General features: G+C 23.7%; 1 protein-coding gene across 2 annotated transcripts in view; it reads left to right on the forward strand.

The window, feature by feature from the left end:
• Positions 1 to 27,006, forward strand: part of LOC112590845 (lachesin-like) — a 185,789-nt gene that overhangs the window by 124,320 nt on the left and 34,463 nt on the right. For both annotated transcript variants that reach the window (XM_025334420.1, XM_025334422.1), the window contains exons 3-6: positions 7,175 to 7,290; positions 17,974 to 18,181; positions 23,769 to 23,939; positions 26,774 to 26,902. In XM_025334420.1, coding sequence (XP_025190205.1) covers positions 7,175 to 7,290; positions 17,974 to 18,181; positions 23,769 to 23,939; positions 26,774 to 26,902 — 624 coding nt within the window. The remainder of the gene's footprint in view (positions 1 to 7,174; positions 7,291 to 17,973; positions 18,182 to 23,768; positions 23,940 to 26,773; positions 26,903 to 27,006) is intronic.

Raw genomic sequence — 27,006 nt, forward strand, 5'->3', positions numbered from 1 at the left:
TTTTCTTTTTACTTCTCTCTCTATGTAACGTAAATGTATTACTATTATGATATTATGCATATGCTAGTGTGATTTCTTTTACGTCCGGCTACGTTTAGAGTATTTAATTAATTAAGGATGTTTTATTTTTGTCGGTTCTCCACCTCCTACTTCATTTAGATAAAGGTATTTCTGTGGTTGATAGTACCGCTTCGGGACGGTGAACGCGGCAGTGCGCACGGAAACGCAATTTAAGTGGATAATGGATATTTATGGCCAGAGTTTCGGTAGTTATACGTATATATTATTCATTGGAGAAACGATTGGTGGGTTACCGCCAACGCCATCACCGCGGTATTTCTAAACCTATCGTTGTTTTTTTATTTTTAAATTAGTTTAACAAGCTACGTTCAGAAGTTTTTGACAGTTTTGATTTTTTAAATCAATAATAGTTTTGTGAATAAATATTTTACTCTAGAATATAATTATTGGTATAAAAATTGTTTTAAGACTCACCAAATTTAAGTGCAATGAGAAAAATAATAATATCACCATATTAAAACTAGTTCACAGTTCACATAAACTTATTGGCTTTTATCGAACATTTCTTTCAAAAATACATAAAAAAATCTAATATTTCCTATTCAAAAACTAACCAGTATCGGCTATCATATTTCACTCGCTAGACTCTGAAAAAAAAAAAATTGATATTAATAAATTATTGTGTGTGATTGATTAAAAAGTTATCAATTTAATTAATATTTTATTCAACTTACTTTCGATATTTTTTGTAAATGTTATCGATATTATTAAGTTGGAATATAAATTATATGTTTTAAGCATATAAAAAAAATCTTCGAATCTCAGAGACAGTTATATATTACATATTATACGTACTTTTTATAAAGTGATTTATAATGCATATTGTATTGTTCAGTAAACTAATAAAAATAACAAAAATTATGAATTCAGATGGTAAGTGTCACCCATAAGTGCTGAATATTGTATTTCATAGTTGTTAAATATTTTATAAAGAAGTTGCATGTTTTTTTTATGTGTATGTATAGGCTATTATATTTCATATATTCAGCGCGCAGTGGTTTATTGAACATTCTTCAACGGGAACGTCAAGTCGTTTATTTAAAAAGAAAAAATCTATAAAGTAGCCTTTTGTGCACTTTTTTAGTACATATTATATATTTATAACTTCCTGATTATTGGTATAACTATTTTAACTATCTAATATATTATATAAAGACAAATATATATGTACTTAGCCAATATATACAAAGCTAATTAATTTAATTGCATTTAATATCTATTTTAACAAATAATAAGATATCAAATATTCTGTAAATTAATAATACATTTATTAGCATAAAACTTAAAAAAAAAAAAATGTATGCTAAATTTAAATTGTATTTTTTGTTAAAATCATCAAATAAAATATTTTTTTCGTTAAAGATAGGGTTAAAAATGTTATTTTGCCAATATTAAAACAATGCAGTTTGGACACAAAAGTTGTAGATATATGAAAATAATTTTAAAAATTCAACTAATGTTATTTTCAAGTTTTTTAGAGTTTCAAAGGTCTCGTAAAAATATTTCAGCAGAGCAGTGAAACATTTACTCAACTTTTAGAAAACTTAGTCTTTTTCTTGCCTATAAGAACTTTCTCAAATTATTTTTAAGTTATTTTTAGAGTGACTTGTATGTGTTATCAACAATTTATTATTAGTTTCTAATAAGTGTTAAATAACTTTATAGAGCTTTTTATAATTATAGATTGATTAAATTAGATTTTAATGATACGCTATAATAATAATAATTTAAAGAATACTGTTAAAAATAAGCAACATCATATTTTTAAACAGTAATTAAAATAATTTGTTTAAAAATAAAGTAAAATTTAATTGAGAGTGTAAAATCCCAAAGTGAAATTATTTCTTTGTTTGTGAAACTTAACATTTTTCCAGTAAAATTCTATAATAAATTAATTGTAATTCTTAATTAAATATTTTCATTATATGGCATCATTTTCAGTCACCAGTTTACAAATTATATTATATTTTATATAAATAATTAAATAAATCTTATGTAATATAATAAATTGATAAGGAAAAATACCCCTTAGCCATAATACATGATACCAAACAATTATCTAAATTGATGTAAATTGTTAATTTTCACGCAAGTCGTTCTTCTATATTAATTTAATTAAACGCCATTTTAATATACTTTAAACACTAAACCCTATTTTATGGTTTTCTTTAACTTCTTTTATCACTTACAGATTGACATAAAAGATTTATTTCAATAATTAATTTTACACAGAATCTACGTATTTAATTTATAAACAAATTTAATTATACAGAAAATATGTTAAATACATACATGCTATATTATATACTTTTGTAGTAAGTATACAAAATGAAAAATTGTAATTTTATAAAAAAAAGGTTACTACATTAATTGAACATTTACATGCACACACAGTATTACCATACACACGTGTTTGCAAACATATTGCATTTAACAATAATAAATTACTTTACATGATTACTTAATTTTAAATTGTTTAGTACTTAAAGAATTACACGAAACGGTTAAACAGCACTTGACGTTTTACATAGTGGTTAAATTAAAACATACATATTTTAATGCACTGACTGATTTCAAAACAAAAATAATAATTATAATAATTAAAATATTAAAAAGAAAATACTCATAATACTAGAAAAAAGTTCGAGGAATTACGGATGATATTAGTTCGCAAGTAGTTATATTCAAATGCTTAGAGAGAATCGAAAAAAAACGCAGTAAAACTAATATCTACCATTTCAGATATACAGTGTACATCATTAAAGGTTTATTATAATAATGTGAATATATGTATATTTATACATATGCCTCACGTTTCTGTTTAATAATACACACACTCACATATACATATATAATATCTATATATGTAAGAATATATTTATATATTTATATGATGTAGGTATGTGGAGACATTTTACAGAAATACAGTGATTTCTATTTATTTATGTACTACACTGGTTAACCTAAGCGTACGCGTTAACCAAAAATAAATTCAAATATTTTTTGCAGTGAAATGTTTTTATTTTTTTTTTTTTTTGGCTTTTAACAACACAAAGTTAATACAGATAACTTCTAAATAATTTTGTATTACATTTTAAAATATTATATTTTAACACTTGTAATTTTATTAATTTTTAACTAAAAAATAATTTATTAATTATACGATTTGGACAAATTTCATTGAAATTTTATATTTAAAATTTGAAATGATTACCTACACAATTGGATTACACAAGACACATGCAAAAAAAAAAAAAACAAAAAATTTTAAAATCAATACATCCGTCACTCTACTCAGTTTGCTCCGAATTTTAAATGTTTTTATAAAATAATTTATGTAACACAAAATAATATCATATACAATAAAATAATTTTCTTAAATTAATATTTATTTACGGAAATATACTTAAAATATTTATCTTGATTTATGTATCTACCATAGTAATTATACTATTGCGTTATTATATTTATCTATTTTTGTTCTTAAAATGGCACTAGTGCGACATTTTTAAATTATAGTATCATTATTATTATCATTATGAATTTTTTTCAATTATTGGTAGAACCTATGATACTACAAGTAGTTTTAATTTTGAACTATTATGTATAAACACATCCAAAAGAATTCTTTTTATTAAAATAATGAATTAAATTTAAAATCACTGATTATATCATGAACATTTGTTTTTTATCATAAGACTATAGTTTAAATACATTTTATGTAAGGTATTATTGTAATCGAATAACTTGAATATTTTATATATTAAACTTATAAACGTTATACATTTAAATTGTTTTTAGTGTTCATATGAATATATTTGCTCTGTAATTATAATGAAACAGATAATTTTATAAAATTATCTGATCTAGAAAAGCTAATTTATTTTATTTTATTAAAATGATAATTTACTAAGATTTTTTTTAAATTAAATTTTTTTTTATTCATTAACAATATTTAATTGTAATCAATAAGTTTAGATATTTATACGCTTCATCAATGATAGTTAAGCAAGACAATTTAATTAATTCGACTTGTCTGTAGCTAGTAAGCGCAGTGAAATTAAAAAAAAAAAAAGTATTGAGTAAAACCGAAGCATATTTTAGTATATTAAATATTAAGTTCAAATAGTTTTCTACCAATATCCTCAAGTTAGTCGAGTTAATATGAATTTATAATTAATCTTGCTAATTTGTTAACATAATTTATAGGAAACTACTGAATAAATTTATTCATTATTAATCAAAATGTAAATAATTAACACTTTGACAGTTAGTTAGGAGTAGTTTATTAGGCCATATTCCGATATTGATGAATCGAAAACAATTAGACATGAGACCGATATAAGACCACAAATATACATATTACGTAGAAGTGCATCACTCAACTTAATTCCTACTGTCCTGCTACATAGATGTTAATCGTCATTCGAACTCGGATTTTTTTCTTATACAACAAAACGAATCGAATTTAATATATGCATATTGATTATTTTAACAGTGAATCGTCATTTCTTTAAAAGTATTGAAGGTATTTAAAAAGATTTTTCCTTAATTTAATTCAAAAAAATAAACATTTTTTTTTTAAACTTATAATTTTTTTTTTTTTTTTTTGCATGTCAATTAACATTAATATTTAATATTTCAAGAAAGATAATTTTTAAATTATTCATATTTATATTCAATTTAAAGTATTTTAAACAATTAGTGAATTATTTAAAGGCATTTAAAGTTTAAATAAACGAGTACAGTGACACAACCACAAAAGACCCGCTGAAATATCCGAAAAAATGTTAGTTTAGTTTGATGCTAAAACAGTATGGAATCTAGGTTCATATACTAACTTACAGCTTTGTGGATTGTCAAATGTATTAGGTTATTAAAGTTTAAATTGAAGTCAAACTAGACGCACAAAATACGTATATTTATATATACATAATGTATATTATTAATAAATATGTAATATTGTAGTGTTTACTAAGTCTAAAATCTCTATGTTTTAAGTAATTACTCCAGAAACTTAGGGTGTTTAAATTAATTTGCATATTTATATTTTTTTATCAAAATTGAATGACTCCTTACAATTATATCCAAAACACATGACAAAAATTATTCCATAAAGATACACAAATATATTTATATTAATTATTTTTAATAAAACCAACCACTTCTTAAAAATTATGACGTCACACAATAATTAATAATATATTTGTATATTTTTATAATCGTTACCAATTTATCTCAGCAATTCTTGCAGACAAAAAACTACTCATTACAATACATTAAAATATATTAAATTAAATTTCATCACCCATATAAATATTTACGACAAGCGCATAAAATTTTAACTACTTTTTTATGTGTAGGTTTTATCAACAATGGTTTATTAACATTTGGAAACTTGCTGTTGCAGTCTCGTAGGTAGCACGCACAAGAAACCATTTTATCAACAACACGCAGTCTTTGTGAGATCAATAAATGCGTTTAATAATAGGCTGATGAAATGTAGACTATATTAAATTTTACATAATACACATTCGACACTCAACCACTATGAAAATCAGCATATATGTCTTTTCGACGAAACGACCGTTTCATTACGAAAAACAAGTTTAAGTTTCAGGCGAATCTCGTGTGTTCAGACTTGTCGTCGTTAATTAAAGTCGTTAGTTTGATTAAAACTTTTGAATAAATGTGAGTTTGAGGGCATGTGTATATAAGTCGACCGTAGTGATAGTGGGTTGACGAAAGAGGGAGAAATGAAAGAGTTCTCAACGATTCAGTCGTGTTTCACACTTACATAGTGTTTGCGTTAGTATGTATCTGAATTGTTTTGTAAAGAAAAAATGATTTTCCATACTTATTTTCAATAAGAACATACTTTCAGAATATCAAAATGTATATCATTGAAGTGCACGTAGGTGTGGTACTGGTAACGTCTCTTAACGTATGCCACACGAGCTAAATATCATTCTTCATAATCATTATATTTTGATATTAGTCAAGCAAAATAAAACTTAACGTAAATTTCTTTCAGCAAAAACTCCATAGAAATCGTGCCATAGCACGGTATAATGTGATATCGACATTGGGAAAGTAGTCATCAATGAATCAATTGCATTTAAATAGTATGATGTATTTTGACTGTGTCTGATTAGTGTTGATACATTTTTAATTAATGTCAACTTTATTGATAAGTTCATGTCATTATAATTCATATACGTATTACATATTTTTTATAAACGACAGTTGAGTGATATCAGATTAAAAAATATATTTACCACGTGATTTAATATACATATTACACAATAAACATTATATTATATATAGGACGATTATTTTATTAAGCAACATTTATTTTAAAATTCATTAATGTTTTTGAAAACATCTTTTTTACATAATTTTTAATCAAAATAAAAGATAATTTTCATTTAAATAAATATGTTTATCAATATTTTTATTATTATAATTCGTTTAACTTCTAACTGATTTGAAAAACAACATATATTTTAATGTTATATTCTAAAGTAGAATATTTTTCAGAGTATTTTGATACATAAAAACTGAAATTCCAACGAAAACTTTATGAGTTATAAGTATTTAAAGTTAGTTTTGTTTTGAGTGGTGGTGAGATACGAGGGTGGTACGCCGTGAAATGTTGATCTACTACTCTGCTTACCTAAATTTATTTACTTGTAACTCATAAACTACACGTCAAAATTTCGATCTTGATGTATCAAAGTACTCCAAAAAATATTCTGCTATAGATTATGAAATTAAAAATGTAAGTTTTCAATCAAAAAGTAAAAATAAAAATATGAAAAATTTAATTTGTTTTGAAAAAAATGTTGTTTTATTTCATCTAGAATTTATGTTAAAAACATTTTGCAAAAACTTAAATAGATTTTGAAATAATGAATGTTGTTCTGTAAAAGAACTACTCAGTATGTACGTATATTGTATAATGTTATGTGTCGTGCGTGTATTTGTAAATTCAGTATAACACAGAACACAGATCTGTAAAAAAAATTTAAAACTATAACAACTCTTTTTCCTTTTTTAATCAACTGATGTTTTTGTTATCATTGTGTTATAGACGTGCAAAAAGATGGGCCAGAGCCAGAGTTTTTGAATCCCATGGAAAATGTTACTGTCGCTTTGGGGCGGGAAGCGATTTTGGTGTGTTCTGTGAAAAACATTGGAGAACACAAAGTAAGTTTGGAAAAAAATAATACTATTTTGTTACTTATTAGTCACTATACTCGCACAAAATTGATAATTAACTGTTAAACAAAGAATTCCACGCATATTTATTTTAAACATAGTAATAAGAGAATAATAAATTAAATAGTATTTACTTGTTTTTTACACAAAATAAAAAAATAAAATATGTATATAATCGTATGTACTCAATTTAGGTTTATGTTTACCTTTTTACGAATAGTGTATTTATAAGTTTTAGACGGTTATTACAAAAATGAAAATGTCCCTATAGAAGTTTTTATCTTTATTATAATACATGTTTTTTATAGCATAGAGATGTGTTGTAAGTAGCACAAAGAAGCCAACCTGTAACACATACAGTAAAACAACGTTAATTTAATTTTTATATACACTTTAGATATATACCTTGTGGTTTTGAATTTATTTTCATGTAAATAATAAATATGTATTTACTATTTTGTTTTCATTTAGTGAAATTAAAATTTCAAAACATAAGTATTACCATTGAGTATATATAGTACTATGTATACTCAATTGTATTACCGGTAAATGTAGATCTTTCCATAAAATAATATATATTATTTTAAACAGCATTAAATTAATCATTTTTAAGTACCTAACTATTTAGTTTTGATAATAGAACACAATAATATTACAAATACAGTTATTATGGAGACTATGACTACATATTATATTAATTATACATTTGAAAATTTCAAATTTTGCAATATTTATTTTCGTTAATATCGTTAGTTCTATTATTTAAATACAAATACACACACACACACACACACATGCGCGCGCACATATATATTTATATATACTAAATATAGAGAGATAGATAGATAGATATATAGATATGAAAACTGTTATTATAACTGTAATAATTATGATAAGACATGTATTCTAATAAAATATCACTTTTTAATTTAATATCAGTGGTTGTTGGACGTTTGGGAATTAAGAGTCATAAACTGTCCAATTCGTTATATAAAACCTTCTCATTTATCTTATTTTCTCTTTCCACATTTATTTCCCTAGAGTTGTTTTATATAATTAAATTCATACAGACTTGCAATGAATGTCTAAATAAAAAAAAACTAATTATTTAATTATTAATATTATTAAATAAAAGATAAAACATATTTATTAAATATTTGTGAATACTTTAATTTAATTGCCTACTTTTTGTATTATGTATTAACAAATACATCATTGTATTCATAAATAATTATGAAAACAAAATATATTATATTATCATTAGTTATTACGAGTACATACAATTTACATTTTTAATATCCTTTAAATTGGAAGAAAAGAAACTCAGTTTATTATTTTTATCCTTATTTTAGTTGTTCAAACATTTTTAATTACTATACTTCATTTCCTTTTATAATTTAACCTCAAATATTTATAATAAGTACTCAATTGAATATAATTAATAGTTCACTAATAATAATAACAGATACATGGTAATATCTATTGAAGTTTATGTAAAAGTTAAATATTTTAAATAACTTAAGATGATTAAATATTGATATAATTTAACGCTTTATAATAGTTACTATAAAAAAAAAAAAAAAAAAAATGAAAAATAATAATACTAGTAATAAAAAATAAATTATAATAAAAACTACCAGGAAATTTGTACAATATTTTTAGATTCTAGGCCAAACGATGAATTTATTGGTTTTATAGTACTTATAATATAATACAATTTATAATGCAACCTTTGAAAATACATAATAATTATATGATATTAACACTAACGTAATAGTAGATTTTAAGTTTTTTATTATTTTACAGCAGTCAAAATTTCAAAAAAAAAAAAAGAAAAAAGAAGGCAAATATATTTACGATAATTATTTTCAGCCATTATTTTATTCATTTACAGTTTATTTTCATAATTTTAACAAATTTTTAACTATAAATAATAGTAGAAGGGTGTTAGTTTGAGGTGACAGCACCGAGGAAAGTTCTGGAAATATTCAAGGCTTTACGGTAAATAGTGTCTTCACCACCGTTAAACGTTAAATGAGGGGGGATGTGGGACATAACCAGTAAAAGAGAGATCGTCGGGTGTTGGGAATAATATAACAATAATGCCCCGAGTGTTGCTCATAATATTACACAAACAGTTGGTTGACTCTGTGAAGTTTCGAGACACGTGTTGAACGTTATTTATTTGTTTATTTTATTTTTATTTATTGATAAACATATTATTATTATGTCGCCAGCCAGTCGCATACCTTTTGAGACGGTTTTTTTTCGAAGAACGTCCGTGCTCGGAAAAACATCTTCCGCATTTCTCCCCGCTGACAAACGCGCTTCTAATATTAATACTTAAAACATAAGTCATATTTATTTGATCTTTTATCGCATATTGCAGCGTCCACCCGTAATCCGCAGGTCAACCGCTGTGCCATGATGTGAAACCGTTGTGTTTGTATGCCGAGTATTATTGTTACGCACACGAAGTTTTTATGGTAAACAATATAATTTGGTACCGGGTTTGAATAATTTAAAAAAATAAAAATATTTTTTATAATAATACATTAATATTATGCACGCTTGTTTGAGCGTTCCTTGAGTTTACTTATATAAAAAGACGGTGTGATCAATGCCCGCACTTTTGCAGTGACATTTAATTATAAATTTGTTTTCCGCCCGTTTGTAAGGGACGATTGATAATTCAGTTGGATTGCTTGGATTCGTTTTGAACTAAAGATTTTATACAATAATTCTAGAAATAAATTGTTATTAGCTGAGTAATAAGTTATCAAAAATAAAAGTGATGAAATTGTTTTAAAATACTTACATGGGTATATTATACTATACATATGATATACTTGTTATATTATTTTTTTCAGTTTTTGATTTGTGTTCATTGTGTAAATATTCGTTTTAAATATTTGCATTTACATTTTAAAACGTTTTTAATAATTAATAATATTATTAATTTAAACTATCAATTGAGTTGACACTTTAAAATATTAAATTATATATTTGTTTGTAATTTAAAACAAAATATTAATATACAAATTAATTCAATTAAGATTTGTCAGTGTGAGTATATACTTTTTTATCATTCATATCGGGGCTTAAAATTTAAATCTTATAGTTATTAACAAGTATAAGAGTTATATTCTTATATAGTTAAAATGCACAAAATTTAAATTTAAAAGTCATTTATACTTCAATATAATAAAATTAATAAATGTAAATGAAAATAAAAACTATATGTATGGTTAAAATGGTTTAGGATTTGAGGAGATAACATGAACATTTTTCTATTAACCAAGTTTAGTTGAATACACAGAAATCAAAATCATATAAAATGCTTTTAAAAATAGAATCTTTTAAAATGAAACAAAAACATATCTAAATTCAATCAATATTATAAGCAAATCGAAATTCAATTATCATCCAGTAAATAACTACTAAATTTTACCAAAAATAACAAAATCTCAACCACTATGCAAGTATAACCAAAGACAAACAATGATAATATTGTCTTTTAAATATTCAAACATAAAGTATTGATATTGTAGAGATTTAAAAAAAAAATCCTTATCATAATGATTAAATTGTCGTTATCATACTAAAACTACGTTCTGCAGTGCGTACTTTGTTTTTGATACCCAAAAAAATTATGTGGGTAGTACAAAGTTAAAAATTATAATTCTATCAGAAACATATTATATATTTTTCTCATTCAATATTATTTTATAAAACTTTATTTAATTTAAGCCATAATAATTGATATATTATTCTGTGTTCAGTTAGTATTTATTTAAAAAATGTACACGATAAATTTATTAAGGTGTTCTATCACATAATAATAATTACGATTTCTTTTGTTCATAATGGAATGTAATATTTTCACCATTTAAAATACAGAAAATATATAGTTCAGTTAATTTTAAATTGTAAGTGGATTGAAATATTTAATTATAATAATACATTGATATATATTTTCACAATTTTTTTTTTTCGAATCAAATCCATCAAAGATTTTTAAAGGGTACTTGTATCGTTTTGAAATTTGAAACTTTGTTATAAGCTCTACCACAAAGCAGAAATTATTGAAACTCAGTAGTTACAAAAAAAATGTCAAAAATATAAAACAAATATAATATGTTTTCAGGCAAGCTTTTATAAACTTTAAAGAATCTCCACAACAATAAGCTTTAAGTTATACGACTCCATAGTGGTTTTTTAGAAAAAAAAAATTTAGAAATCACGATTTAAGCTTAAATCTTTATAAAATCAACTTTTAATACGAAAAAAAACATAAATTGTAATTGTTTTGTGACAAGATTCAGTGTACATAGTATATATAAATTAAAGGCTAATGCCGTTTAATACCATATTAAACATTTTATATGGTCATACAAAAGTTTATATAGTTTCATTATGTCACCTTGCTTTATCACTTTCTTTAAATCTCAATTTGCTCATCATCATTTATTATATTAAATATGATATAATCTGCCTTCGTCAATTATATTTAAAGAATAACAATTATATTATATACGCTATTATACTGTAATAATAAAAGTTAATAACTATTATAGTATATTATTTTATATTATGTTAGAAATATTACAGTTGTACTTTTTATTTAAAAAAACCAATATCGTAAAAATAGTTGTATTATTATACAACTGTAAATTAAAAATCACAATAAATATTATATGAATTACAAATAAAATTATGTTTTATGAAATTTTATGATGTATTTACTATTAGTATACTCCTTAAATCTATTAAATTTTCGGATTTTCTCTAAACACTTAAGGCAGTTGCGGGCCATTTTCTAAACAATCATGTGATTTTTCAGTGCAAGTATTGTGCAAAAATTTTTAAAATACTTCACGTTTCTGATCATTTTCACTTACTTTTATCGACAAACAAAGAGGTAGAAACATCAAAATATAAAACAGTCTGTCCTGTAAGGCCATTGTGCAGAGCGTCCGTGTTTTGAATACGAAATCCGATTGCAGAATTCCGCTGTACGAACGAAAGATGGACAAAGTAATTTTTAAACCCAATAACACAACTGTCAAACAACATAAAATATATACCTACATAAAATAGGTTTGTATTTTTTTAGACTTATATTTTTATTTTTAAATTTTCTAAGTTCTAACATGTATTTTGTTACTTTTTTTTTATATTAATTTACATTTTGGTTTGAATATTTACATTAATATTCAAAAAATTAAGTTTATAATGGAATTGTTATAATCTTAGGTTGTCAGTTTATTAACCATTGGTATTTATATGTCTTTAAGCAGTGCATTATTAATCATACACTTAGGAGATCCGGTTATTTGCTTTAGATATATAAATTTAGTAGGTTTTATATTGGAAAATTTTGCTTTACCGTAAATTTGAGTTCCATAAGACTATGTGGTTATGAATTTTATATAAATTAAAGTTTTATTTTTTAAGCTCATTACGTAGAACAATAATAAACTGGGGAGATATCAAAGTACCTATAATAGATTATTTTCTTTAATTTTTAATATGATCGGCCCACATAAACATATTGTCCAGGTAGAACAGTTTTAAAACATTAAAGACAAAATATATACTCTTTCAAACAATTTTAATTTAATGAAATATATTGCTTTTAATATTAGTAAATAATATAATACATTATTGTCTATATAAATTTCCTATTATAGCTTTGTATTAATATCTTTAATTTAATTATTTCAATAGAGATTTTAAATTTAAATTTTTTATTTTATTTTTATAAATTCCAATGATACCAATATTTTTGCTCTATAAAAGTGTATGGAAATTAATAAAAAATCTCTTATGAGTTGTTCTCGTGGATATATAAAATGATTAAAACACATAAGCACAATTTAGTTTTTTTAATAAAATATAATTAGTTTACTAAGAGAACTTAGAGATAAAGACAGATAGACCAGATTTGTTTGAATTTTTTTTTCGTATATAATGATATATCGTTGAATTTAAATTAAATACATACATCACAGTGTGATCCACTCAACGCCTACCATAAAACAGATCGGTGCTTGCCTTTTTTTAGTCAACATTAAATACTTGGTAAATGGATTATTGGCATTTGGTTTATTTTTTAATCATTACATATCTTCAATATTTAGCCTTTTTTTTTTTACTAAATACTTAAATTAAACTTTAGCAACTTTTTACGAGTTAGTATATTTAGTAAAAAATAATATTTATGCGTATTTTTTTGTATAGGCTGTGTAGATATATTATATTATAATATATGTAATATTTATAATTTATAAATTATGTCTTAAAAAAACTTACAGTTACAGTTAATTTTTTTTTTTTAATTATTATTTTTTTTTTGTTTCTTTTATTCAACGCTATAATAACTAAAAACTGTACACAAAAAAAATCTAACTTACAAAACGTTATTCCACGTTGTCAGTACACAAATGTACGCATAGTTAATAAAATTATTTATGTTTTTTTTATTTTTAGTTGCACGTAATTTTTACTGGTAAAAATTATCTTCTTACTTGTAAAGTTGGTATTTAATATTTATATATACCTATTAAAATTACAATATTGTAAGTATTCAATTTGTCTGTAAGATTAGATGTAAAACACTTTTAGTGCTATTAGCATTTAATATTGTGTGAAATTATTTTTCATTTTTTAAGTAATTATAATAATTTATTAAATACTGTAGGTATTTAGAGTGCGCATTTTAAAATAGTTTAAAACTTAGATATACATCACTAGTTGTTTGTAATACGCTTGACACGTTTATCACCACAACTTAAGGTAACTGAAGAAGGTAATCTAATTAATTTTGTATATTAACATTGTGTTCATGGTTTTTCCATACACAAGCTGTTAAGTGTTCTATGTATCTGATTATACATTTTAAATTGCATTAGTAGATATAATAGGTATTTGATTTATTACATATACAATACTTAACATTGCATTTTCAACTAGCACGTGATACGAATGCGACTTCATTTTAATTAATATTAGCAATTATTTCTACGGCTATGGTATTCTGTTATTTGAATTTAATACAATATATTTTTTCAAAGTACACATGACGTGTATGATTGCTGAATACTATTTCAATAAGCACGTGCGTTTGATAAATAAATTATTTGCCAAAATTTGCATTACACGTACAGTGCAATATTGTAATTAGTGTATTAAAGAACTTGAACTCTAATTGATTTCTGTCACTCAATGTTGTATTAAACTATAAATAACTTTGCAAATTATTAAATTTAAAATCAAAAAAAAGTAATATTAATAGATAACTTAGTAATGTCACTGGATAAAAACACCCTGACACAATTTTCAAGAATAAATACAGTCTTATGTATTACATATTTTTACAATCTCGACTTGTATCATGTCAAACATAATACGTAAACACAAAAACAACTACTACTCGGAATGACGGACATGAGTGAGATTATTGTCAGCTTCACAACCTATTCAAAAGAGCCAAAACGATCGCGTTCACTGAAATGCACAATAATAGCGCTCAGCACGTATTTTAACGCCAAAAATGGTGTGTTTGACGAATGAACGAATCCCATTTATTATTACTCACTAGAACGTTCTTACAGTAAAAACTATGTTTACAGTAATGCCAAAAGCACAGACGATTGTTAAGTTCGCAATGGCTTATTAACTGATAAAATAAATATGTTTCGGAAGACACGGGCTTTTTCAAGTGTGAAGAAGGTTCAAACAACATATATCCATCAAAACAGTTTCCGTACCACGGTCTTAGCGACACGATCACATTTGGAGCATGCCATAAAGAGCGCTGCATTCAAGACGCAAAGGTTGGACATTTTGTGTCTAAGATATGTGTATTCGTACGGTTCATTTATATCTGTCTGCATGAAGTAGCCAGGTTGGAGTCCTTCGACGATAGCTAATTATCATATTAGCTTAACATTTCTCCGCGATTCAAATATTCAACTCATGTGTTCAGTATTTTATTATAACCACCTATGTATTAAACCATAATAATTATAATTATGATCCATATTAATTCAGTATCTAATCATTAGCGACAAAGAGCGCTTTAAATATTTTAAGGCACACATCTTCGGAACGTTATAAACATCTGAACTCTGAAGTAAGGATAGGTATACACGTTCGATTTTACGATTTAAATTATTTTGTTCACATAATTAATGTTGTTAATATTTTTGGTAATTGTCATTTCGATTTATTTATCATATGAAATTATTTGATTCACATAATAATATAATATTACAATTAATAAGGTGATTACAAACTAATCATTTAGAGTAAAAAGTAGAATATTATACGATATAAAATGTTTTCACGCCTTTATTTAAATAAAAATAATTAATAGTGAAGTAGGTAATGAAAAATGAAAAATCCATTGTTATTTTTAGACGCTGCTTAATAATAAGTCAAATGTTTTCATGTAAATTTTGTATACGTTTTAGCAATACAATACATCACTCTAACAAACATTAAAGTACATTAAAATAACGGAGAAATATACGCGTTTAAGCGTTAATTCATATTTTTAAATGCAAAGGGTGCATTATTGAAAATTATAAAGAATTGTGGACCATTTTAATGCTCTAATTTCAAACACAGTTATTCATATACAATACGTTTTAATGTATCAATTGTATTTGTATGAAGAATTGTGTGTGTTAATAAAAAAAAAAATGAGAGACGAAAAAAAATGAATCACTGCAAAAGCTTATTTAGAATGGATAAAAAATACATACTAATAAATATGAAAAAGGAAATAAAATAGGTAATAAAAAGTATTACTATTATAGAACCTATGATGGTTTTTATGCTTTATTATATTTTACTAAGTGGGTTTTTATAAAATGTAAACTATAAAGTGTATATTATTAGTATTTGTGTGTTTATAAAGTTTGCATTCATGATGGCATTTCACATTCATAAAATGGAAGTGTATATAATAAAATAAAATAACATGATATAACGTGATAAATTAATAAAAAAATAATGTTCAAATTAAAATATTGAAAAATAATAATTTTCGATTATAATAATGACCAGAATAACATAAATAGTAGTATAAAACTATCAAATCTTAGAAAGTTAACAAGGTTTTTTCACTTTCGTATAAGACATAATAATAATAAAATTATTATAGTTTTGTAGACAATGATGAATTTAAGGAAAATAAAAATAAAACAAAAAATTCTGTTTGTTGTTTATTGTTCAAATGTACTGTAAAATTCAATTTCCCTATATTCGTAGGTTATATATTCGATAACAATTTAATCAATTTTGATGAAAATTTCAGAGATTTCTTTAAGAGATATCAAAAAAGTATAGAAAGCAGTTTTAACTACAATACCAATTGAAGGGGTTGGAAAAATAGCCAGATAAATTCACTTTTTTTTTGAAATTCATATTGTCTTGATTTATTGTATAGGATAAAATTACATACACATTATTATCAGTCGAATTTGACTAATATAAATGTATTTTATAGTGGGGTTTGACTTATCTTGATTTTATATTTAGTGTAACAACCAGATAAACCTGGATTAATGATAACTCATTTTTTAAACCAAGTCTTTGTTTTGTTACTACTCATAAGAATTTCAATAAAAATTTTAAAATGTATGTTGAAAATAATTTAATTACTAGGTATTAATATATATTCCCGAAAAATAATTTGTGGAATGCAACAATCAGATAAATCAATAGGCTCCATCATTTTCCTAGCTACTTGCATCTAAAGATAAAATAAAGTTAAGTCATTTTTAAGTCATTGTTATATTTATCCTAACAAAATAATAATAATAATAATAATAAAAAAAGAAAAATCTTAGTTGTTATAATGATTAACATTGATTCATCATAAAAATAAAACACGTTTTATCAACTCCGAATAATTTCAAAAATTAGATTTATCTGGTTATTGTTCCAAGCCCTTCAATTTCTTTCTGTCAAAAGTAGATTACCTATCTCAGTAGTATTAATTCATAATGCAAGGTACACTGATGCCAATATGTACAAAGTTCACTAAGACAAAGATGCTCGTATACGCGTAATGCAGTATTTTAAATTAGTTCATATTTCCAAAATTTAGTTTATAGAGCAATTTATACATAATTATTAATTCAAAATATAACTAAATTGTAATTTATAATCGTTATAGTTAAAAAGTCATGAAATAATCTTAATATGAGTTTGGCTTGGAAGTATTTAACAAAATATATACAAACACTATAAGATGAAGTTTATATTGTTTCTTAAAACTTTAGTAATAATATATTTTACCTTCTCGTCATAATTAATAATACTGGAAATTATGTTTTTTGCTTTATATATGCTTATATATAATATAACATATAAATTGTTAAATTTATTGTTGACCACCAAAAACATAATAGCTTTCACAAAATACACAACAACTGTAACAATTTGAAATTTAATTTAAACAGTAATGTATTATTTAATTTAACATATTTTTACTCAAAGCTTACTTTAAAGTGGAGTGATAATTTTTTTCTGTTTTGATTACTGTAAAATAATTGTTTTCTACTCATAATATAATAATATTATAATATTATCATTTATGCAATAATAAGTATTGTTTTATGAAACTAACAAATATATTAATATGTATATATATTCTAGGTTGGCTGGTTAAAAGCAGAAGATCAAACCATTCTAAGTTTACATGAACGTGTGGTTACGGAAAACCGAAGAATAGACATAGATGTGGATAATAACACATATTGGAGACTCAAAATTCGGCAACTGCAAAGATCCGACAAAGGATGTTACATGTGTCAAATTAATACGAATGTTATGAAGAAACAAATTGGCTGTGTTGACGTAAAAGGTAATTTTTGACAGTTTACTTTTTTACGTTTACATCACAACTTGAATAATTAATAATGTAAAACAATTACATATAACTCGTAAATCATTTTTAAACTGTCAAAAATAAAAATATAATAACATGTATATTATAGGCATGATTATATTACGGACATAGAATTTGAATCTATTTTATAGTGCATGAATATACATATGAACTAATATGACGTTATTATTTATATGTTGAATTTTAATTTTTCAACATCTTAACCATAATAATATCAAGTAATATTATATTATGGTTAGTTCTGAGTATTTTTTTGAAAATAATATATGATAACTTAGCAAATTATGAAAATATTTAATCACATAATAAAATATTTACAAAGTATAGGTATATTTATAAATAAAAATATTTTTAATCAGTTAATTTTAGTTAAATGGTCGAAAATATAATTCAACAACTGAATTGTCTATATAAATTGTAATTTACCTTCAAAAGTATATAAAAGTAATATTTACAATATTATTTTTTGTCAGAAATATATCTTACGAAAAGAGATAGAAAACCATTTGAGTGGTCTGTAAGTTAACCAGTTTTAAAATTATTGCATAAATCCACTATGCGAGTTAATATATACATTAAGTTTATATTTTATTAGTTTTTTGTCTAGAATATTGTTTTTATCATTTATTGATTTTAATTTCCGTTAAGTTGACCATTTCATATCAGATATTGATTATAATTTTTGGAAAAAAATTCCAAACACGACGTTTAATTATTTATTACTGCAATTGCTGAAAACATAAAAGCTTTTCAATTATTGCGGTGTATGACAAAATTCGAGTGAGTTTATTTCTGTCTACGATTTATTTCAAATTTGTCAATTGCCATAATATTAATGTTCCTATTGTTAAACGGAGTTTAAAATGTCATCGACGTGGAGTTACTGCGCATTTCGTTGTTTACATGAAAATTATGTTAACGATCATTGGTGCACAGGCGCAGGTACTTAGTATAAATTATGTTATTATTAGAGTTAAAAAAAAAAAAGATAAATAAATAATGGTATTTGAAAAATGATAAAATGATAATAGCGTTGACTAAAGTGCTCATAAAACGTTTATTCAATTTTTAATTTAAAAAAAAAAAAAAATTAAAATTAAAATTGTTATTATCTCATCAATATTAAAATGTTCGTGCATAAAAAAAATAATCTAATTGTATTATACGAGTTATTTTGAATAAAGCAAAGATGTTACAAAAAAAAAAAAAAATATATATATATATATATACATAAATATTTTTCTATAATATTATACAAACTATTTTATTTTTAAGTTCTTGAAAAAATAATCAAATATTTCATGCATTAGAATATTTTACTAAAATTTTCTTTTGGGACTATTTGGTTGTCAGAATCTGTGTGACAGAATAAATGATGCGGTCAACTATTGTGGTGATAAACATTTATGCGGCAGAAACTTCTGTTCTACCTTTTCACTCATTTGTTACACTCTCTCGCAGACTTTGGTTGTAAGCCATTTACCGAACGACAATAATGACAATTAATTTCGTTAAACTGTTTAATGTCTATACAAATCAACATTAATATTGTAGTTGACTTGTACATTTTTTGAATTTCATTTTGTATTGTTAACATCGTACATACAATATAAGATGATAATAGTGAACTCCATATACTTATCAAGTATACAATTAATATTTTATTTTACACAAATCTTAATGGTTACAGTTTAATTATTATTAAAGTATCAATGATGTATTTTTTTATGGTAAAAATTTCATTTATTATTTATTAAACTATGCAATTTATTTAAAAAATTTCTAATAAAAATAATACTATATTTTTTGTTTGACCAATTGGCCATTGTATGCAATTACTCTCAACAGCGGTCTTCACAAAACGAATGCGAAATGTCATACTATAAAAATATTTACAATTTTTTAGTGAAGCGTTTACAAAAAAACTTGTATTTTTCCCTTTATTTAATATTCATATTATAACTACACCACGAACACGTGTTCAGTACACTGGCAGCGAGAATATAACCTGAACTGGGGTCATAACTAGAGAAATAACAGTTATTTTTCCAAAGTTATTTTTCGTTTTTATACCGGGTTTTTGTAAAGTTTTGGTCTCAACTTTATTCTCGTAGCAAAAAGAAAAAGCTAGATGGCAATTATTGTCTGACAAATATTTTTACTTTCAAAGAGGGGTTTTTTGGCACGTACTTGAAACCCATTTCTACAAAATAACAGTCAAGAGTTTGTTTGGTTTTTTTGTCATGTTTCTCATGCAAAATATTCAACGATTTTAGTTTTTAAAATTTAATGAACTTTATAACGACGGTGTTTATTTACACACTTAAAAGATTATTAATATATTTTCAAGTTTTTTCTGTAGTCGGACTACAGTATCTGACATCAATTATTATTTTATAGATACTCTTGTTTCAACTTAAAATATGACAACAATAAGATACATTTATATGATACAAACCATAAAAAATAGCCATATTTTACATCCAAGCTAGATGGTCATAGATACTTGATAGTCATGACTAGGTAAGTCACAAATTACAATAAAACTCTATAATATTATATAGAATAAAATATAGTTAATATAGTATAATATAGTATAACTATATAATATAGTTTGGTCATACTTGCATAATAAATTTCCGACAAAATGTAATTTCTGAGTAGAACAACGACTATATTGATTTTACAGTGATTTGCTTCTTTTTTTTGTCTGTCATCAACTTTTGTGGCCATATAAATGCTTGATTTTCAACTTTGAGGTTGATAGAAAATCGGATTTTGTTGGAACTATAGGAGATTAAAAGTAAGCAATTCATAGACATTTTTGAAATAATCAGAATAAACAATAAAAGAATAAAATAAAGTAAAATAAAGTAAAGAAACCCGTAAATTTACGTAAAACGAATTTTTGATAAGATAAATTTTAATATTTTCTTATTATTCAAAAAATAAATATAAATACTTGAAAGATCCACTTAATATTTATACTAACGTTTTTTAGATGGTAGAGTATTCAGTTTTTTATATTTTTGATTTTTTTTCTGAACATATCATTTAAAAATTTTACTTCGTAAAAAAGCTTGAAAAAATAAATAAATATTCCTGTTAAATTTTTATAACAGTAATTTCAAAATATTAAAAATAGATTGTATTTTTACATATAAACCATTTATTTAAAATTTATAATTTAACAAAATCCTTAATATTAACCAAAATGTATAAATAATTGTACCGTAGTCCAAAGTTAATGTAATTTTTAATTTTTATGTGTAATATTTGAATATTTATATACAAATATATTAAACTACTAATTTAAAAATTAAGCTAGATTGAAAAATTAAAATACGTAAAGGTTTATTGGTTTGTTGTTGTTTTAGTTATTATAAAATTAATTTGTTGGGTCCAAATTATGTATATCATATGTTAAGAAGGTGACAATATTTTTTGGGTATGATGTTATGTTTACCCATGGGTTCTGTAAACATAAATTGGTGACCACCATACAGAAATACATAAGAAGTGTATAATCTGTTAAACTCAAATTATAGATGTTATTACGGTATAGAATAAACATTAACGTAGAGCTCCCAGTTACTTGTTAGTCCCCAAAGTTTAAACACAGTATGTGTGAGCGGGGTTATTTAAATTTTCTGTTTACAGTACGTGATAAAACTAAAATTAACTGATATGGTTTTTCAGTGTGTATAAGGTTTGTTTTTGTGTCATAGCAGCACCTTTGGTGACGCAGCTATAAATTGTATAGATCGTCCTCTACATGGGTATTTATAACAGGAAAAACATGAAACCCAAACAATTTATACAATATTTTTTAATATATGTTAAGATAATAATAGCATAAAGTGCTGATGTATGGACCTATATAATGTAGAAAATCATAAAATTTCTAATGTTATTTAATATTTAGAGTTAGTTTAAATTAATTGGATTTCACGTGTACTATACCCAATCATTATCTGTGTAAAATAGATTTTAATGACTTTAGTTTCATTAATTTCAAATTAATAACTTTAAAATTGATTAAAAATAAAGTAATCGGTACAAAAAAAAAATTCATTTCGTATAAATAACGTAACAGACTTGAACAACATTATTCAATTTTTTATAAATTGATTAAATATAAATGAAAATTATTCAAATTTTAATATATATCATAACGTTTTTGATAAACATACATCTAAATACAGTCGAGTGTTACCGCTGGGTTGCTACTCACCTCACGCATTCACAACAATTGTATTTCAACCCATATGCTTATTGTAACCATTATTACAGATTGTATATATTCTAATAAATGTTAAAAAAAAAAAAAAATACATCTAATTCATTTGTTTGTGTTGATTCTTAAAAAAAAAATGAAAATGTTTAAAAAACTGGTTGAATAATAAAATGCGAAGCTTATAAAAATAAAATTATTTATAGTTGATAAATACATGAAACGAACCTCCACAATTAATTTATTGCAAATCTATATTTCGTTCTAGTATTCAATTTATATGTTTTTTTTTTAAGAATTTCAAACAAATTACTGTCTATGTTAAATTATTAATGATTATATAGGTACCTATATTATAAATTTATAAACATACGTATAATGGAATATTTATGTATGTGGATTTTTTTTGTTTTCTATGCTTTTTTGGTAGTTAGTACATTGATAATGAATTATTGCCTAGTATTATATCCATGTTTGATCTAAAACTAGAAAATATTTCTTAATACAGATATCTCAAATAAAATATATAAGAACAATAATTATTTGTCAAAGAATTTGTTTCTTGTAGTAAATTAATTCCGTTGTTTTTATATTTTGAATTCTTGAACATATTTCGAGTATTCTACTTCATATTATCGAATGAGTTCATAATTTTTTTTTTTAAATTTTCTCTTAATATAGATTTTTAATAAGTTATTTTAGATTCTATTAATGTTTTATATTTAACCATGATTTAAGATTAATGAATAAAATAAAGAACAGTTAAATATTATGTTTTTCTCTTAATTTATCTCTTACAAGTTTTATGTGATAATTTCATTTTATTTTTGACCATAAGACATTATTAATCTTTAAAATAACAAGTTTAAATTAATTTTATAAACGTTTAGCATTTAAAAATATTATTATTTAAAAAAAAAATTCATTTATTTTATGTGAAACTGAACATTTCATAAATGCAAGATTTTAGACTTACATGTAAGGTTAGGTTACATTATTTCGTGTAGGAGAGTTCTTCTGGCTGACCCAGAATTTGATACCTTTTTGTTATTATAGATATTACTATTTTCTTCTTTATAGATTCCACTTATCCTAGAATCTATTTCACTACTGGCCGAGACTATTTTTTAAACCTTATTGTCATTATATTAATATTTTTTTTAGTAATCCTAAATATTTTTATACCTATACAGTTTTTTTACAAGTTAGCATCTTGTTTAATAACTTGTAATATTTAAAATTTAAAACTATTACGTCAATACGCAATTTTAATGAAAATTATATTACATATTTGTTTATTATTAACAGTTCCGCCGGACATCAAAGACGAAGAAACCATATCTGATATCACTGTAAATGAAGGTGAAAATGCTACGTTGGCATGCAAGGCTAAAGGCAATCCATTACCAAAAATTACTTGGAGACGAGAAGATGGTCATAAAATAACTATAAGAAACAACAAATCAAAAAAAACATCATGTGAGCAATTACGTTTTTTTTATAATTTTAATACAATTTTTAATATAATATGTGTACTAGGAATTTTATATCTTATTTTAAAAACTATATAATATAATGTACTAATAATTAGTACAGTAAGTACATGAAATAATGTGAAATTATAGACATGGGTAATGTGAGTCAGGAGCAATGCATTAGTGATACTAGTGTTAAGTTATTCTTAACATAATTAGAATATTGAAGAGTATTTAAGGTGTAAAGTTATAGGTAATACAATAAAATACAATAATGACGTTATATTATTCATAAGTTTTGAGGTAAAGATATAATTATTAATTGTAGACTATGGAATATATTGCTTATATAATACAGTAAAAAGTAAAAAAAGAAGACTAATCAAGGAATTAATATTTGAGAAAAATGTTTATAACGATATTTTATTTTTATAACTGTTTGGTAGTTTACAGTAGGAATCAAAAATAGGCATAAAGTTGGTTGATCAGAATAGTGTGAAAGTTGGAAGGTATATCATGTATTTTTTTTTTTTTTAAAGGTTAAAATGGTTTGGATGATTATTTTATCGACGTCCGAGAAGAAATTTGTAATATAGAGATCTCTTTGATGTTAGATGCATAATTTATTACTTTCCACATAATGCGCACTTAGGTGATCTGCTTTTGTCTTTGATAAAGTGGGTTGAAATGTAATCTTCTCTTTACTTGGACTAAGTATGACATGAAATAATAATAGCCATTTGAAGTATGCCAATAGCCCAACAATGAATTGTGATCTTATAATAAAAAACTTGATTTTATATTATCTTATTTAATTTTGATAATTGTGTACAATAAACAAATCGTGGGATTTTATGAGATTAATATCATACTATTCCAATTATATTTTTCTATAAATAATCAATTAGCGTTCTTATTTAATTGTTATTAATTCAGTATATAATAGGTAAAAACTACATAAATTAGTTTTAACAAAAAGTAAAACTGCTTTATTATGTATCATATTATATAATTATTATTTATATCTGTAATCATTTTTTTAAATTATTATTATTTTCCAATATTATTATACGATAATATCGTATTTACTTATAAATATGAAAATATCGCAGTTCGGTAATAATGACGTATTTATATATTGTTATTAATGATATGAATCAAATATTTAATTAATTGTACATACAGTTTTACAAAAATACATTAATGTTATTTTTTTTAATTTAAAAATAATTAGTAAATCGTATAAATAATGTTTTATGTTTATTTTTCTTTGAATTTTCAAACTTATAATAATATGTGATTATTTTTTAGACTTTTTTTATGCTATATCTACTTTACAGACACATTTCCTGTAAATATATTTATGTTTAGAATACACAGTATATGTTATATTTAATTAAGAACACATGTAAAGATAAATATAAATACGGAAATGAAATTTTCATGTAATATAATTATAGGTTTTTGATATCTACAGTTATAATAGAGGTCAAGTAAGTTAAACTTGATGAGTTTAGATGTGTATAATTATATTAAATTAATCAGCTTATTTTGATTCAAAGAGTTAAGTATGTACTTCTAGTTATATAATTGCCATTAATCAGTATGTGTGTAACTTAAATTCACATAAACTTAGGATGAAATGTTTTAGGTGTGTTTAAAATATTTAAGTAGTATTTTTAACCTACTTTTAAATAAAAATAAATATATATATATATATACACATTATTTGAACACTATTATAGAATTTAATTATAATATATCTCATAAAATAGTTATTGTTTCGTGTCTCAAACACGAATACTTCCTTGAACTATTCATGCTGAGTACACACACTTCTATAATCTTTAGATGTTTTATGAATTAATGACTTATATTTATATTCTGATATTTACTTTTCACGTTATAAGTTAAAGTTGTATATCTGTAAAAGGTATGCTTAAAAAAAACTATTAATTGAACTTGACATTGAGTAGTATTTGACATTTTTATTACAGTTTATGAAATATTAATTCAAAATAAAATATGCCGATAACGGTACATTATAGTACATCTAATAAGTATATTATTATTTACTGTGACATTTTCTGATGGGTGTACAGTTTTAAATCCACGTCAGTGAAAATATAAGCTTGTTTGAATTCCTATGAATAAAAATTAAAGTGTTACGTTATGTAAACAGACCATTAATTTATTACTCTTTTCCTGTTCTATTTGTTTCGTTTTTTATTTGACAATTGTAAACCGTTTTGATCACATACTTTAACTTATATTCTATAGTTCTAAAAAAGATCACTTGATTACTAATCGTATTTGGCTAATATAGGGGATAACTGTTATTAAAGTAAAACAAATTTTACTAGTACATGCTTATTAATTGATATTTCATCTTTTTAATTATATTTAGTTGTAATTTACAATATAACGTAGTTTTTAGAATCAGGAATAAACATTATTAGTTTTGTTATTTATATTTTCAGAAAAAAAAATATTGAAGAGAGATTTTTTTTTTTTATGTTTTATTGAGCGTACAATTCATTCAATATAATATATTGGTATATTATACCAAATGTGTTTTATTATACTTTAATAATTATAAATTATTATAAATTATTTAAATTAATTCACTGCTATTTTTTTAACTACTTTGTTTCTTTCGTTATCCGTACGTCAAATACGTTGAATTTATATTTTATATTATAACTACTAACGATTATTAGTCATTTGAATATTTTTAAAAGTGTAAATAATAGGTTCAGTATGTCAGTATTATAATTATTATTTGAAATACCTACCTAGTGATATTGATTTTGCATGGTTTTATTATTTGTTGACCAGTCGATAGAGTACGTGGAGAACCGCTGTTGCTTAACAGAGTAGACCGCAGTCAGATGGGACATTATTTGTGCATCGCGTCTAACGATGTTCCACCGGCTGTTAGCAAGAGGATCACGTTAAACGTTAACTGTGAGTATTCAGCGTCCGGTCAATATCGAGTCCCTTTTCAGAAAACCACAAAATCGTTATCAGAAAATTAATTAAATAATTTGAATATTTGGATTACACGAAAT

The sequence above is a fragment of the Melanaphis sacchari genome, unplaced genomic scaffold (assembly GCF_002803265.2).
Source record: "Melanaphis sacchari strain LSU unplaced genomic scaffold, SCAv2.0 Contig120_pilon_pilon, whole genome shotgun sequence".
NCBI lineage: Eukaryota > Metazoa > Arthropoda > Insecta > Hemiptera > Aphididae > Melanaphis > Melanaphis sacchari.